Below are 16,651 nucleotides of genomic sequence, written 5' to 3' on the forward strand. Positions count from 1 at the left end.
TATAAACTTTATAAACCTTTACTACATACTACTTTAATTACTATATATTTACTGGAGTGTTTTGCAGCGACCAAGTGATAACGCAAAATCACTGGTCTGGATCTTTGAACCGGTTCAAGAACCGACTTGCGGAAATGATTCGGATTTCCTAGCACTAGTTGCCCTCCCAACCACTAGGGAGTGATATCGATTACTTCTAAATGATTCTTGACACTTTTTTTTCTTCGTCTCTCGGAGAAACACAGTAGGGATACACGTGTGTTTCCGCACATGTGTGGATTTTATTACTGTTTAAATATATTTATATTGTATTCATTGACACAACGCTAATGATGTCTGCGTCCAGAAACAAGAAAACAGACGGTGTTATGGAGGCTGAAGGTTCCGATAACGAAGCGGATTCTCCCATTGTGAGTCGCACACGGAGTGGTCGCAGATTACGGACACCCGCGGCCAAAACTCCCGTCCGCCGGACCAGAAAGTCTGTTGTCCGAGAAGATCCGGCAGAAAGCATCGAGTCTCGGCAGGAGTCACCACCAGATGAATGTACAGCAGATACTAAAGGTGATCAGTGCAGCCCAGTGACAGATACAGTAACAGTATGTCCAGATGAAACTGTAGCAGCAGATGTCAGTCAAGAGTCAGTGCCGGACACTGCAGACCAGACCAGCGAGAAGGAGAACGTGGTAAATAACACGGAGACAGGGTCCATAGGTCCTACAGACCCCGAGAAAAGGGCCAAAAAAAGGACTCACTCAGAATCCAGCGAGAAGAAAACTAAGACTGTGCCTTTTGGGAAACCCAAGTCTGGAAGAGTATGGAAAGACCGAAAGAAGCAAAGGTGAATAACACTTTATAAACACTATGTTTCGTGTTACTGTCAGATATCTGGTCTGATATCTCATGGTTTGTTTACTTTCTAAGTTTTTGTATCCGTGTTTCATTCATGTTCTTATGTCTGTTAATCCAAAGTAAGAATTTGGTACGTAAACATTTTACCTAAGTACTGTATCTTTGTTTGTTTGCTAGTACATTTGTTTCTATCAGACGTGCTCAGTGCTCCTGACTTTGTTTTGTAGGTTCTCTGCTCTGTTGAGAGACAAACCTCTGCGTACTTCATGGGAAAAAAAGATGGAGGCCAAGAGAGAGAAGCAGCTGGTGAAGCAGTACCACCAGCAGCTGAAAGATGAGCAGGCTAAAGAAAAAGAGGTAAGTTTCTGCCCCAAAACTTATATATATCTATATATATCTTATTATGTATGAATTGAATTGAATGTTGTCATGTTTTTGAAACAAAGTCTAGAGGTGCATCCCAATTGCATCCCAAATCATTCTAATGTGCTGATTTGCTGCTCAAGAAACATTTTTTATTATTAATGTTATTTTTATAATGTTTAATACTTTTATGACACTACTGTGATACATTTTTTTCAGGATTCTTTGATGAGTAGAAAGTTTAAAAAAAAAAACAATTTATTTGAAATAGATTTTTTTTACAACATTATAAATGTCTTTACTGTCACTTACTCAATTTAATGCATCCTTGCTGAATAAAAGTGTTAATTTCTGAGAAATAAGGTGGCATTGTCACCTGTGGAAAACGTCACGAAGTTTCAGGCTGATATAAGCTTTGAAGTTAAAAACAGAAATCATAGTAAACATTGGTCATATGTGCTTTTTCTGTATTTATTTATTTTTCTTGCAGGACAAGAAGAAGAGGAGAGCAGAAAATCTGAGAAGACGAGCAGAAAATGAGAGAAAAGCGGAAATTGTTCAAGTGGTAAATGCAGAATGTCACTTTGCACCAGAATTCAGATGTTTCTCACAGTTTTTCTGTCACATTATTCTTTGGTTGTCTTTTTAAACAACTCTTTACTGCTCTACTTTCAGATTAAGAATACAGCAAAGATCAAGAGAATGAAGAAGAAACAGCTGAGGAAGATTGAGAAAAGAGACACGCTGTCAATGGTGCAGAAAACACCACCTAGTGTCAAGAAGGGCGCAGGGAAAACAAACAGCAGCTTGTAGAGGGTTTATGAGGGAGGGGTATACGAGAATCTCAGTATACCTAAACATGCTGTTGATACAAACGTTTAGTGCCAGTCTGTACCACCATGAACTGGCATGAGGACCTTAATACTATAAAACTATAGAAATGTAATGATTTTATATCTGTGACTCAGAGAGGGCTTTGTATATCACTGAGAGGTTTGTGTTGTGTATCTGCTTCAAATCTCTGGGTTTGATGTAATATTTGTACAGCAAATTGAAATGCAAATAAATGTTTTGATTTCATTGACACCTGTTTCCCATCGCTGTTTATGTGATTGTCAGATGAAAAAACAATCCAAATATCGATCTTCAATCAATATCTTCTGGGATCATACATGTTCAATGGTTTTATATTTATTGTTTTATAGTAGAGTAGAAAGAGGTTTCATTTTCAAAATGACTTGCATTAAAAAAAACATGGTACTTTCCACTTTTTTTAATGGTTCGATATGTTTTGTTGTGGCAATGTTTATCTAGCCAAGATGCTTCCACTTTCAGTATCTTGGTGCTTTTTCATGATAAGGTGGAGTGATCGGTACTTTTGAGTCTCAAACAGTATGTTGTGCTACTGCTCGTAGTCCTAGAAGGTGAAAATAAAATGTTTAGGACTGGTGATATAAATATGTAGTATTCAAAATAAGAATAATAATACATTTTGATAGTCATAACTTGTCTATTTTTAACCTTGTGCCTCCATTGAATTATACAATTACCTCCAGTGATCTGAGATGAACTAGGAAGAAGGAAACAGCCAAGTCATATGAGGTGATTGAGGGTGGAGTTTAAAAAAGGTGCTTTCCATCTTTTTGTCTATAAAATGATCTTGCAGTAATAATAAACACCAAGAAGCAGACAAGCAGCATGGCTACAACTTGTATTGCAGCAACTGTAAGACTATTTTAAATACATTTTAAAATACAATCATTTACCACAATTATTAATAGCATTATTAACATGAAAGTGCTGTATTTGTCACTTTGTCTAGCCTTGTATTTTGTTTTATTGCAATAAACTCACGGATGTGTTGCTTCTCTTTCAGCCTCGGAACCTCAATCCTCAGCCTGTAGCATGTGGACCCAGGCAGTGTGTGAAAGGAGACCCCAAAGACACGGTGCCCGTTCCCTACCATGAGCCGTTGAAAAAGTCCACTCACACCGTTCTCCAGGTTCAAGGGCCGGTGTCACCAGGTCCTGAACGCCTTCTTGTGAATATCTTTAATGGCTCTGATGGAAAGAAGGTTCCTGTGATGGTGAGGAGCACCGATACTATCGGGAAGCTGCAGCAGGAGGCCCTGAAGCTGAAACCAGAACTCGGAGCAATCCCGAATCTGGTCTACAATGGCAAACCGGTTCAGCTGCACCAGACGCTGTCGGAGCTTCAAGTGAAGCCTGGAGCCACGTTCATCACCTACCAGAAATGTCGCGGAGGTTAACAAAGATGCTGACACAACACTTTTTCTCTTCGCATCTCTGTTTATCTGTACTTTATTCTTAAATCTCACTGTAAATGTACTTTATTCACAAACTTTTAGATTCTTTACCGTTAGCTGATATGATGTCATACATCAATCGAAGGTTTGAATGTACATGACGCAGTTTAATCATCATTAACGCAACAAGCCCTGTTGATACGAACGTAAATAAAAGTGAAACAAATTTAACAGAAGTCGAAGCTGCAAGAAGACATTAATATTAATTGTGTTCTAAGTGTTTTGTTTAACCTGATGGAACAAAGATGTACTTTTTTCTTTCTTGTTATACTTTAAGTTCTTTAAGAATTCAACCGAAAGAGTTTGAATAGGAAAACTGAAGAGGAAAATACTCAAATTAAAATGTCATCAAAATGTATTTTTAAATGAGCTGTAAATTTGCACTTTTCTTATGTAAATTTCACTTCTAGTTTAATAAAAATACTTTTCAACCACTGGTAATAATTGTATTATGCATTCTTTATTTTTTCAATGCTATTTTATTATGAAGAGCATCATGAGCTTCAATGGAAGCAGGACATCTGACCGTCTGTATAAGAGTCACATGATCAGTATCAGCAAGAAAAAGAGCAGAACATCTTCCTGTAGGACATGGGCTGTCATTCACAACAGTGATATTATAATCTCAGTGAAACTGAAATTCATGCTGTCATGTAGATCCTTAATCAGAATCAGAAAGAGCTTTAATCGCCAAGTGTGTTTGCACGCAAAAGCTTCCAGTGCACATGTACAAATGCAAATAATAAAAATTTAAGAATAAAATAAAAAATATCTATATATAAAAGTATACAGACAGGTTTAGTCATGATAAACATTTACAGGTTATGAACATATGTACAGTATAATGAATAATATGAATAAATATCAGCTGAGTTTATTGTTTAGTGATCAAATGAATCATCAGATATAACACAAATGAACTACAGCACATAGACGAAAGCAAAACAAAAAATTTTTTTAGAATGGTTAGGTGATTCCCCTTTTCTCTGTAATGGCATACTTGAATTTTTGGCAAGCAGTTCCTGTAAGTCACGTGTTGGTTGGTGTTTACGGGGCTGGGCATGTATTGTGAAGGTACATTCCAAAACTTGACCATAAATACAGTAGCAGCACCAGACAACATTACTGTGGATGAAAGAAACTCAAGGCAGCATGACTACAGACGTTTACCCAGCACTGGTAAGACCAGGTCCTGAACGCCTTCTTGTGAATATCTTTAATGTCTCTAAAGGAGTCAAGGTTCCTGTGACCGTGGAGAGTATCGATACTATCGGGAAACTGCAGCAGGAGGCCCTGAAGCTGAAGCTTAATTTATCTATTTTTAAAATCGTACCCAAATATCATTGTGTCCACAAAAATAAGAAGCAGCTCAACCGTTTTCAACGCTGATAATAAAAAGAAATGTTTCTTGAGCATCAAATCAGCATAGTAGAAATTTTAAAATGTATTCACATAGAAAACAGTTATTTAAAATTGTAATAATATTTCACAATATTACTTTTTGTATTTTTGATCAAATAAATGCAGCCCCCGGCCCCATATATGTCTTTATTTTATTTTGTATAGTTCATTTTGATAGTTATGTTTTCTAAATTTATGACTGGGGTTAAAAATGTTGGTGCAAATGCATAAAATCCTGCTTAATGTGAGTAATGCTCAAGCAGGCATGTTGTTTTAGTGATCTTACAGGAGAGGGCATCCGCGGCACAAAGGTGCGGGCGTGAAGGAGATAAAGACAAGCGAAAGAATTAGTTTTGCGATGGTTAAAAAAGGCACCCAGAGATTTGGTGTAGCCTACTGCGAATAAATGTAAGCAGTGAACAACATTAAACGAACCCATCAAACTAAGCACGCCTGGAACTTCACTGATTTCGGCATGAAACAAACTTGGAGGCACCACTGGGATTTGAAGTGCGAGAGAGAGAAAGAGCAAGCCAGAGAGAAAGCGGAGATTCTCGGCGGGTGAATATCAGCGCGAGATGGATCTAAAAGCCCTGGCCAAAAGTGTAATAGAGAGACTGTGGCTGTTGCGGCTTGATCAAGTGAAAGAGGTATGTGATTGTAACAAAATCTCTCTCGAAGACGCCCCTACTCAGCGCGCACTTATCAAGAGAGTAACTGAGTCGATCGATGCTGTGATTGAATGCGAGGAAGAAGACGTAGCAAAGCATTTTCTGTTGTCAATGTTGACGTTCATGGAGACGCAGGGAGAGAGAGAAGACGATGAAAATGACGGCGGCAGTAATAAAAATGCGACAGGCATTTCACGGGCTGAAAAGTATACTGTGAATGAGACAGATTTACAGCAAAGTCACTTAAAACTGCACACACAAAATACTGAGATGAGAGATAAAATGGTAAAAATAAAAGGAAAAGAGGATGAGGAACAAAATCGGTCCCTAGAACAGCAACCATTTACTTGCCTTGCCCCTGAAGTCTCTGAAATGACTGCCAAGGTGTTGGTTAAGGAGCAGTCAAGTGATATTGTCAGGCGAAAAAACAGAGAGACACCAGCAGTGGAGGAGCGGAGAGAAACAGAGTTCTATGAGATGGTTAAACTCCTGAGAGAGGAAGTTGCAGAACTCAGGAAAAGCCAAAACAACCCTCCTGAACATATGGCAAGGGGAAGATCCAGCTGCAGAAAGGGATGCAGAGCGTGTCAGGAGAGAGGTGAAGAGGATCGATGTGAACACTGCTTCAGATGTGGAGTCGTGGGTCATGCTGCCCAGGGCTGTAGAGCGCCAAAGAATCCAGCAGAAGGGAGGAGCAATGTAAAAATATACAATCATTTACCACAATTATTAATAGCGTTATTAACATGAAAGTGTTGTAATTGTCACTTTGTCCAGCCTTGTATTTTGTTTTATTGCGATAAACTCACGGATGTGTTGGTTCTCTTTCAGCCTCAGTACCTCAATCCTCAGCCTGTAGCATGTGGACCCAGGCAGTGTGTGAAAGGAGACCCCAAAGACACGGTGCCCGTTCCCTACCATGAGCCGTTGAAAAAGTCCACTCACACCGTTCTCCAGGCTCAAGGGCCGGTGTCACCAGGTCCTGAACGCCTTCTTGTGAATATCTTTAATGGCTCTGATGGAATGAAGGTTCCTGTGATGGTGAGGAGCACCGATACTATCGGGAAGCTGCAGAAGAAGGCCCTGCAGTGGAAACCAGAACTCAGAGCAATCCCGAATCTGGTCTACAATGGCAAACCGGTTCAGCTGCACCAGACGCTGTTGGAGCTTCAAGTGAAGCCTGGAGCCACGTTCATCACCTACCAGAAATGTCACGGAAGTTAACAAGGATGCTGACACAACACTTTTTCTCTTCGCATCTCTGTTTATTAATTTCAATTCAATTTCAATTTTATTTGTATAGCACATTTACAACAGCCCCCAGGCTGACCGAAGTGCTTTACAGAAGAGCAAGAATGTTACACATACACGGAAAATAGATCAGAGAAAAATTTAAAACCACCCATTTAAAAATTTAACATATCACAGTAGTCAATACACTAAGGAAAATAAAAAAGTTTTTAGCAAGGACTTAAAGGTAGACAAGGAAGGGGACAGTTTAATCTCTTAGGGCAGGGTATTCCAGAGTCGAGGCCCTGCCACCACAAATGCACGCAAGAATTGGAGTGATGTGTTCATGTTTACGACACTTTAAAAGGAGTCTGGCTGCAGCATTTTGGACAAGCTGAAGTCGCGCAATTTGAGATTTAAAGAATTGCAGTAATCTAGACGCGACGTAACAAACGCATGAACAGCCATTTCTAGAGTTTTTGGAGTGAGAAAGTTTTTAATTTTAGACAGTAAACGAAGCTGATAAAAACTGGATCCAATAACAGAGGAGATATGTCTATCAAATTTTAAATGCTGGTCAATAATAATACCTAGGTTATGCACCCGTGAGGATCTAAAAACGGATAAACATTCTAGCTCAGGGCTTATACACTGAGAGTTCTCATTTGGACCAAAAACAATTACCTCGGTCTTGTCCTCGTTTAAGAAGAGGAAATTTTGGGCTAGCCATAATTTAACCTCCTCCAAACATTGGGGAAGAGAAGTGATCGCAGTGGAGTTTTTTTTTCTTGACTGAAAGATAGATTTGAGTGTCATCTGCGTAGAAATGAAAAGACACACCATGTCTTCGTAGAATAGAGCCCAGAGGCAGCATGTACAGAGAGAAAAGTGTTTTAAGTGTTTTGTTTAACCTGATGGAACACAGATGTACTTTTTTTTTTTTGTTTTTATACTTTTAAATTCTTTAAGAATTCATCAGAAAGAGTTTATGAAGAAGAAACAAAGGGATCATATTAAAATGTCATCATAATTTATTGTTAAATGAGCTGTAAATTTGCACTTTTATTATGTAAATTCGACTTCTTTTTTAATAAAAACCACTAATAATGAATTGTATTATGCATTCTTTTCTTTTTCAATATTATTTTTTAAGACCATCTTGAGCTTAAGTGGAAGCAGGAACATCTGACCGTCTGTACAGTCACATGATCAGTATCACCAAAAGCAGAATCTTAACTATTTCTTCTTTTTATGTAATTATGTTTAGTTTTATGAGTTTATTAACGGTACAGTTATTAAACAGTTATTTTTTTTGCACATACAAATGTCCATCTATCCATTTTTCCAAATCGCTTGCCATAGGGTTGCAGGACATAAATGTTTCTTACTAAAAGATGGAAGGTAGACTGGTAGCTATTCTGTGAGTTATGAAGGAAGAAAAAAATTGTCATTTGCCCCTATTATCCCCAAAACTCAATGGTCAGCAAGGGAACATCTTCCTGTAGGACATGGGCTGTCATTCACAACAGTGATATTATAATCTCAGTGAAACTGAAATTCATGTATCAGCTGTCATGTAGATCCTTAATCAGAATCAGAAAGAGCTTTATTGCCAAGTGTGTTTGCACACAAAAGCTTCCAGTGCACATATACAAATACAAATAATAAAAATTTAAGAATAAAATAATAAAAAAAATAGATATATATAAAAGTATACAGAGAAGTTTAGTCATAATAAACATTTACAGGTTATGAACATATGTACAGTATAATGAATAATATGAATAAATATCAGCTGAGTTTATTAAGTGATCAAATGAATCACCAGATATAACACAAATGAACTACAGCACATACAGGTGCTGGTCATATAATTAGAATATCATCAAAAAGTTAATTTATTTCACCAGTTCCATTCAAAAAGTGAAACTTGTATATCATATTCATTCATTACACACAGACTGATATATTTCAAATGTTTATTTCTTTTAATTTTGATGATTATAACTGACAACCTAAGGAAAATCCCAAATTCAGTATCTCAGAAAATTAGAATATTGTGAAAAGGTTCAATATTGAAGACACCTGGTGCCACACTCTAATCAGCTAATTAACTCAAAACACCTGCAAAGGCCTTTAAATGGTCTCTCAGTCTAGTTCTGTAGGCTACACAATCATGGGGAAGACTGCTGACTTGACAGTTGTCCAAAAGACGCCCATTGACACCTTGCACAAGGAGGGCAAGACACAAAAGGAAAGGAAGGAAAAGATGTGGTAGAAAAAAGTGTACAAGCAATAGGGATAACCGCACCCTGGAGAGGATTGTGAAACAAAACCCATTCAAAAATGTGGGGGAGATTCACAAAGAGTGGACTGCAGCTGGAGTCAGTGCTTCAAGAACCACTACGCACAGATGTATGCAAGACATGGGTTTCAGCTGTCGCATTCCTTGTGTCAAGCCACTCTTGAAAAACAGACAAGCGTCTCGCCCGGGCTAAAGACAAAAAGGACTGGACTGCTGCTGAGTGGTCCAAAGTTATGTTCTCTGATGAAAGTAAATTTTGCATTTCCTTTGGAAATCAGGGTCCCAGAGTCTGGAGGAAGAGAGGAGAGGCACACAATCCACATTGCTTGAGGTCCAGTGTAAAGTTTCCACAGTCAGTGATAGTTTGGGATACCATGTCATCTACTGGTGTTGGTTCACTGTGTTTTCTGAGGTCCAAGGTCAACGCAGCCGTATACCAGGAAGTTTTAGAGCACTTCATGCTTCCTGCTGCTGACCAACTTTATGGAGATGCAGATTTCATTTTCCAACAGGACTTGGCACCTGCACACAGTGCCAAAGCTACCAGTACCTGGTTTAAGGACCATGGTATCCCTGTTCTTAATTGGCCAGCAAACTTGCCTGACCTTAACCCCATAGAAAATCTATGGGGTATTGTGAAGAGGAAGATGCGATATGCCAGACCCAACAATGCAGAAGAGCTGAAGGCCACTATCAGAGCAACCTGGGCTCTTATAACACCTGAGCAGTGCCACAGACTGATCGACTCCATGCCACGCCGCATTGCTCCAGTAATTCAGGCAAAAGGAGCCCCAACTAAGTATTGAGTGCTGTACATGCTCATACTTTTCATGTTCATACTTTTTAGTTGGCCAAGATTTCTAAAAATCCTTTCTTTGTATTGGTCTTAAGTAATATTCTAATTTTCTGAGATACTAAATTTGGGATTTTCCTTAGTTGTCAGTTATAATCATCAAAATTAAAAGAAATAAACATTTGAAATATATCAGTCTGTGTGTAATGAATGAATATAATATATAAGTTTCACTTTTTGAATAGAATTAGTGAAATAAATCAACTTTTTGATGATATTCTAATTATATGACCAGCACCTGTATATGAAAGCAAAACAAAATACAATTTTTTTTTAGAATGGTTAGGTGATTCCCCTTTAATCTGTAATGGCATACTTGAATTTTTGGCAGGCAGTTCTTGCAAGTCACGTGTTGGTTGGTGTTTACGGGGTTGGGCTTGTATTGTGAAGATACATTCCAAAACTTGACTATAAATACAGTAACAGTACCAGACAACATTACTGTGGATGAAAAAAACTCAAGGCAGCATGACTACAGACCTGGCAAGATCCTGGTACCCAGCACCGGTAAGATGGTTTTAAATCCATTTTGTTAATATATACTGTATATATACAGTTGAAAACAGTTGTGCTGCTTCATATGATTGTTGAAATAGTGATACTCTTTTCATGATTCTTTGATGAATAGAAAGTTCAATGGACAGCATTTATTTAAACAGAAATCTTTTGTAAAAGTATAAATGTCTTCACTGTCACTTTTGATGAATTTAATGCATCCTTAATGAATAAAAGAATTAATTTCTCTATTTTTAGAGAAATGTATTCACATAGAAAACAGAATAAATTATAATATTTCTGACTGTATAAAGGTACTGTATCAAAAAAATTCTTATGATGAATACTTGTGAAAATCCTTTATTGTCATAAGGTGCCCTACATTTTCTTAATATCCTGATTCAATCTTTTTCAGCCTGTAGTATTGGGACCCAGGCAGTGTGTGAAAGGAGACCCCAAAGACACGGTGCCTGTTCCCTACCATGAGCCGTTGAAAAAGTCCACTCACACCTTTCTCCAGGTTCAAGAGCCGGTGTCACCAGGTCCTGAATGCCTTCTTGTGAATATCTTTAATGTCTCTAAAGGAGTCAAGGTTCCTGTGACCGTGGAGAGTATCGATACTATCGGGAAACTGCAGCAGGAGGCCCTGAAGCTGAAACCAGAACTCGGAGCGAACCTGAATCTGATCTACAATGGCAAACCGGTTCAGCTGCACCAGACGCTGTCGGAGCTTCAAGTGAAGCCTGGAGCCACGTTCATCACCTACCAGAAATGCCACGGAGGTTAACCAGGATGTAGACACATCACATTTTTTTTCCTCTGTTTATCTGTACTTTATTCTTAAATCTCACTGTAAATGTACTTTATTCACAAACTTTTAGATTCTTTACCGTTAGCTGATATGATGTCATACATCAATCGAAGGTTTGAATGTACATGACGCAGTTTAATCATCATTAACGCAACAAGCCCTGTTGATACGAACGTAAATAAAAGTGAAACAAATTTAACAGAAGTCGAAGCTGCAAGAAGACATGAATATTAATTGTGTTTTAAGTGTTTTGTTTAACCTGATGGAACAAAGATGTACTTTTTTCTTTCTTGTTATACTTTAAGTTCTTTAAGAATTCAACCGAAAGAGTTTGTGACGAAGGAAAATACTCAAATTAAAATGTCATCAAAATGTATTTTTAAATGAACTGTAAATTTGCACTTTTCTTATGTAAATTTGACTTCTAGTTTAATAAAAAATACTTTTCAACCACTGGTAATAAATTGTATTATGCATTCTTTATTTTTTCAATGCTATTTTATTATGAAGAGCATCATGAGCTTCAATGGAAGCAGGACATCTGTATACCGTCTGTATAAGAGTCACATGATCAGTATCAGCAAGAAAAAGAGCAGAATCTTAACTATATCCTCTTTTTTGCCATTATGTTTAGTTTTATGAGTTTATTAACGGTACAGTTATTAAACAGTTATTTTATTTTTATTTTTTTTGCACATACAAATGTCCATCTATCCATTTTTCCTAATTGCTTGCCATAGGGTTGCGGGACATGAATGTTTCTTACTAAAAGATGGAAGGTAGACTGGTAGCTATTCTGTGAGTTATGAAGGGGAAAAAAAAGTCATTTGCCCCCCAAAACTCCACAGTCAGCAAGGGAACTTCTTCCTGTAGGACATGGGCTGTCATTCACAACAGTGATATTATAATCTCAGTGAAACTGAAATTCATGTATCAGCTGTCATGTAGATCCTTAATCAAAATCAGGAAGAGCTTTAATCGCCAAGTGTGTTTGCACGCAAGGATTTTTTCTTGGTACTGAAGCTTCCAGTGCACATATGCAAATACAAATAAAACAGTAATACAAATTTAAGAATAAAAAAAAAAATATATATATATATATATATATATATATATAAAAAAGTATAAAGACAGGTTTAGTCATAACAAACATTTACAGATTATGAACATATGTACAGTATTATGAATAAATATCAGCTGAGTTTAGTGTTTAGTTATCAACTGAATCACCAGATATAACACAAATGAAGTACAGCACATAAAAGAAAAGCAAATGAATTTTTGGCAGGCATTTCCTGTAAGTCGTGTGGTGGTTGCTGTTTGCGGGGTTGGGCATGTATTGTCAACAAGCTCTGCTGTGAAGATAGGTACATTCCAAAACTTGACCATAAATACAGTGGCAGCACCAGACAACATTACTGTGGATGAAAGCAACTCAAGGCAGCATGACTACAGACGTTTACCCAGCACCGGTAAGATGGTTTTAAATCTATTTTGTTAATATATACTGTATATATACAGTTGAAAACAGTTGTGCTGCTTCATATGTTTGTTGAAATGGTGATACTCTTTTCATGATTCTTTGATGAAAAGAAAGGTCAATGAACAGCATTTATTTCAAATAGAAATCTTTTGTAAAAGTAAATGTCTTCACTGTCACTTTTGATGAATTTAATGCATCCTTAATGAATAAAAGAATTAATTTCTCTATTTTTAAAATCTTACCCAAATATCATTGTTTCCACAAAAATATGAAGCAGCGCAACAGTTTTCAACGCTGATAATAAGAAATGTTTCTTGAGAATGTTTTGTAGACATTTTAAAATGTATTCACATAGAAAACAGTTATTTAAAATTGTAATAATATTTCACAATATTACTTTTTGTATTATTGATCAAATAAACACAGCCTTAGTTAGCATAACCCAGCACGCAAGGCACTTCTTTAAAAAAAAATATATTTCAAAACTTTCATACTGTAAGTTACTATATCAAAAGATTCTTATGATGAATTCTTGTGAAAAACCTTTATTGTCATAAGGTGCCATGCAAACATTTTCTTAATATCCTGATTCAATCTTTTTCAGCCTGTAGCATTGGGACCCACGCAGTGTGTGAAAGGAGACCCCAAAGACACGGTGCCTGTTCCCTACCATGAGCCGTTGAAAAAGTCCACTCACACCGTTCTCCAGGCTCAAGGACCGGTTTCACCAGGTCCTGAACGCCTTCTTGTGAATATCTTTAATGGCTCTAAAGGAATCAAGGTTTCTGTGACCGTGAGGAGCACCGATACTATCGGGAAGCTGCAGCAGAAGGCCCTGAAGCGGAAACCAGAACTCGGAGGCTGTGTGAATCTGCTCTACAATGGCAAACCGGTTCAGCAGCACAAGACAATGTCTGAGCTCCAAGTGAAACCTGGAGCCACGTTCATCACCTACCAGAAATGCCATGGAGGTTAAAAAAAGACTTTTCTTGTCTTCTCATTTCTGTTTACTTTTAATTCACATTATTATTCACTATTATTCTTATATTATAATGTGCCATGTGTCATACAGTATATCAGTCAAAGACACATTTTACTGAAATTGCATCTAATGATGTAAGATACTAATAAACTTTTGACCTACTTTATACTTGAATTATGCGTAAATGACACTGTCATGTCTTCTGCACGCTGTAATTTCATTGTTTTGATCAATTTACTCTTAACATAAATTTGAAAAATAGCAAAAATAAAGAATGAGAAACGCACAGATAAATCCATGCTAAATTGTTACTGTATAACTAAAATATTTATAGTTAAAACTTTCAGTACAAAGCTGTGTAAAATGTTTTTTTTTTTTTTGTGTTGCTTCTAAATAACAATACAACCAGCCTAGTCCATGCAAATGAAAGTAAAAGCAAACAAACTAATAAAACTGAAAGCAAACGTGTGTTTTGAGTTGTGATTATGTATGAGCAGGCTGTTTTAGTTAAGCTGTTATTGGACCTGACTGAGTTATACTTTTTTGTCTTGTGTTATGTAACAATTAACCAGGAAGAGCTTGTGAAGCCAGAACACAGAAGGTTGTACACCTAATAAAAGTTTCATTTTCAGTCTAAGCCAAAGTACTGCCCTACAGCCTTGACTTTGCATATCTGTATATGGAACAATGGTCATTTAGAGGCTAATTTTTTGGAGAAAATAGCTATGATGACTGAATTTCAAACAAGGTGAGACTGTAAAATAGCCAAACATGCTTTTTTTTTTTAAAAACAAACAAACAAACAAACAAAAAAAACAGACATTATATCAAGGGACATAAATTGAATGGTAAACTTCACATTACAGGGAAGCATCCAACTGGCTTTTGTGACCATTGTCAAATATCAGAAACAGAACATGTGGTTGTTATTTGCAGGAAATATGAAAACGAGAGAAAGGATATGATAAAAGAAATGGAAAAAATAGCAATAACAGGATGTGGATCAAATACTGGAATGCAAGAGGAGTTGACAAGGCAGAAGATACTTAAAAGCTTATAAAAACAGGATTAAAGGGATAGTATAGTTCATCCAAAAATAAAAATTATCCTATGATTTACTCATCCTCAATCCATCCTAGGTGTATATGACTGTCTTCTTTCAGACAAACACAATCAGAGTTATATTAAAAATATCCTGGCTCTTCCAAGCTTTATAATGGGAGTGAATCCTAGATTTTGAAGCCCCAAAAAGCGCACCCATCCATCATAAAAGTAATCCATATGGCTCCAGGGGGTTAATAATGGCCTTCTGAAGCGAAGCGATGGGTTTTTGTATTCAATATCAATATTTATACGTTTATAAACTATAATAACTGGCTTCCGGTAACGGCCGTTCACGAGTCTAGCTCCAGCGGAAGAGTGTCCTTTGATCCAACGCATGACATAATTATGAAAGCAGAAGTGCAGAGGATAGAGCAAAACAAAACACCGGTCACGGATTAGAAGTCTAAAACAAGAATTTTTAAAGAGAAATGTTGGAGGATTTTGATTTAAGATAAGAGGAGCTTGAGTTTGTTGCACAGCCATATTTGTTTGAACTGAGAGAGGCGTCTAAGCTTACGATACTCCTACATCCTACATAAAAAATAAAGAATGAGAATTGTAGCCTGCAGTATAAATCCACGACAAATACCACATTGTTTCTGTACAACTGTAAGATATTTACAGTTCACACATTCAGTAACAACATTTTGTTTCTAAATCTATTAAACAACAATACAACCAGCCTTTTCCATGTGAGTAAAAGTAAACGTAAACAAACCAAATGAAACCAAAATCAATCTTGTTTAGAGTTGATAATGTATGAGAAGATTATTGAACCTGACTGATGGTACAAAAATGTTATACTGTTTTGTCTTGTATTCTGTGGGAATTTACCAGGAAGAGCTTGCGAAGCCACAGAAGGTGAGACAAAAGACCGTGCTTTCCAGTCCTCTTCCTTATCTCACAGCAGGACAGTCCAGTCACGTGAACACATCGTTTGGTTAGTTTGGTGGCAGTAATGAGCTCTCAGTTCTTGTAAATCGTGTGTTTGGCAAGAATCAATTTATGTTTTGGAACATGGGTACTTTCCCAAATAAAGTTTCTCTTTCGCTTTGTAATTTGTCAGGTAGCCTAGTATCAACAATATCACACTTCTGAATTGTAGATAGCAGGAAGCAGAATATATCATGGTAACTGCAATGGTATGAACATTTGTGGTTTGTCATACACTTCAAGATAGTTCTGAATAACTGGTACACACATAATATGAGCAAATGATGCAGTCAGGCTCAGTAACAATAAGGTTTTGAGCCAAAGTCCAATTTTTTTAAAGTTTTTTCATATATGCATGTATAGGTGGGTGGGGAGGCATCAAACAGGAAGTTCACCCTGAAATGCATTTAGCTAGTTTTCATAATAAGGTCATAAAATTGTCATAGCTACTATATTGCACAAACCTTTGATGGAAATAAAAAAAATGATGTACTACTGCAACAAAATTGTGTTAATATCATCTCTATTTTCAGAATGTGGTTGTTTTTATTTTTGTCCCATCCACCCAAACACAGTTTGAGTGGAGGGGACAGCATGATTTGGGGTATTTGGGTTACTTTGCTAATAGAGTGCTGCAGTGGATCAACTATTCGCCTAAATCAGTTATAACGTCCCAACGGGGATGTAGCTCAGTGGTAGAGCGCATGCTTTGCATGTATGAGGCCCCGGGTTCAATCCCCGGCATCTCCACTTTAGCTTCTGTTTGACGTTTGGTTTGCCTTACAAAGTTGTTTAGATTCTAACCCCCACCATGAAGGACAAACAATCATAATAGACTTCAG

The 16,651-nt window shown here is 37.1% G+C and overlaps 2 protein-coding genes, 2 long non-coding RNA genes and 1 other non-coding gene across 8 annotated transcripts; 4 read left to right on the forward strand and 1 right to left on the reverse strand.

Annotated features, from left to right (window-relative positions):
• Positions 1-185: 185 nt before the first annotated feature.
• On the forward strand, positions 186-2,299 carry ccdc86 (coiled-coil domain containing 86). Its single transcript, XM_051913323.1, has 4 exons — positions 186-841; positions 1,080-1,209; positions 1,706-1,780; positions 1,891-2,299. The coding sequence occupies exons 1-4, from the start codon at positions 330-332 to the stop codon at positions 2,026-2,028; spliced, it is 855 nt and encodes a 284-aa protein (XP_051769283.1). The 5' UTR covers positions 186-329; the 3' UTR covers positions 2,029-2,299.
• A 431-nt stretch (positions 2,300-2,730) lies between these two features.
• LOC127522707 (uncharacterized) lies at positions 2,731-7,954 on the forward strand. 4 transcript variants are annotated; one of them, XM_051913214.1, is made up of 3 exons: positions 2,731-2,940; positions 3,092-3,239; positions 6,593-7,954. In XM_051913214.1, exons 1-3 carry the CDS (start codon positions 2,914-2,916, stop codon positions 6,835-6,837), a joined length of 420 nt encoding a protein of 139 aa, XP_051769174.1. In that variant the 5' UTR covers positions 2,731-2,913; the 3' UTR covers positions 6,838-7,954. The 4 variants fall into 4 exon arrangements, with proteins under 4 accessions (XP_051769174.1, XP_051769027.1, XP_051769095.1 ...); XM_051913067.1 differs by lacking the exons at positions 2,731-2,940; positions 3,092-3,239 and adding exons at positions 4,570-4,720; positions 5,220-6,312 and having other exon boundaries at positions 6,445-7,954; XM_051913135.1 differs by lacking the exons at positions 2,731-2,940; positions 3,092-3,239 and adding an exon at positions 4,570-4,720 and having other exon boundaries at positions 6,445-7,954.
• Positions 3,578-11,765, reverse strand: LOC127523036 (uncharacterized). The gene is made up of 2 exons (XR_007932811.1): positions 11,567-11,765; positions 3,578-3,772 (listed from the first exon to the last, which is right to left on the reverse strand). It is a non-coding gene; the product is annotated as an uncharacterized LOC127523036 (long non-coding RNA).
• Positions 10,340-14,240, forward strand: LOC127522993 (uncharacterized). Its single transcript, XR_007932806.1, has 3 exons — positions 10,340-10,508; positions 10,912-12,779; positions 13,395-14,240. It is a non-coding gene; the product is annotated as an uncharacterized LOC127522993 (long non-coding RNA).
• Positions 14,241-16,487: 2,247 nt separating this feature from the next.
• Positions 16,488-16,559, forward strand: trnaa-ugc (transfer RNA alanine (anticodon UGC)). The gene has a single exon. It is a non-coding gene; the product is annotated as a tRNA-Ala (tRNA).
• Positions 16,560-16,651: the final 92 nt, after the last annotated feature.

The sequence above is a fragment of the Ctenopharyngodon idella genome, chromosome 1, assembly GCF_019924925.1.
Source record: "Ctenopharyngodon idella isolate HZGC_01 chromosome 1, HZGC01, whole genome shotgun sequence".
NCBI classification, from domain to species: Eukaryota; Metazoa; Chordata; class Actinopteri; order Cypriniformes; family Xenocyprididae; genus Ctenopharyngodon; species Ctenopharyngodon idella.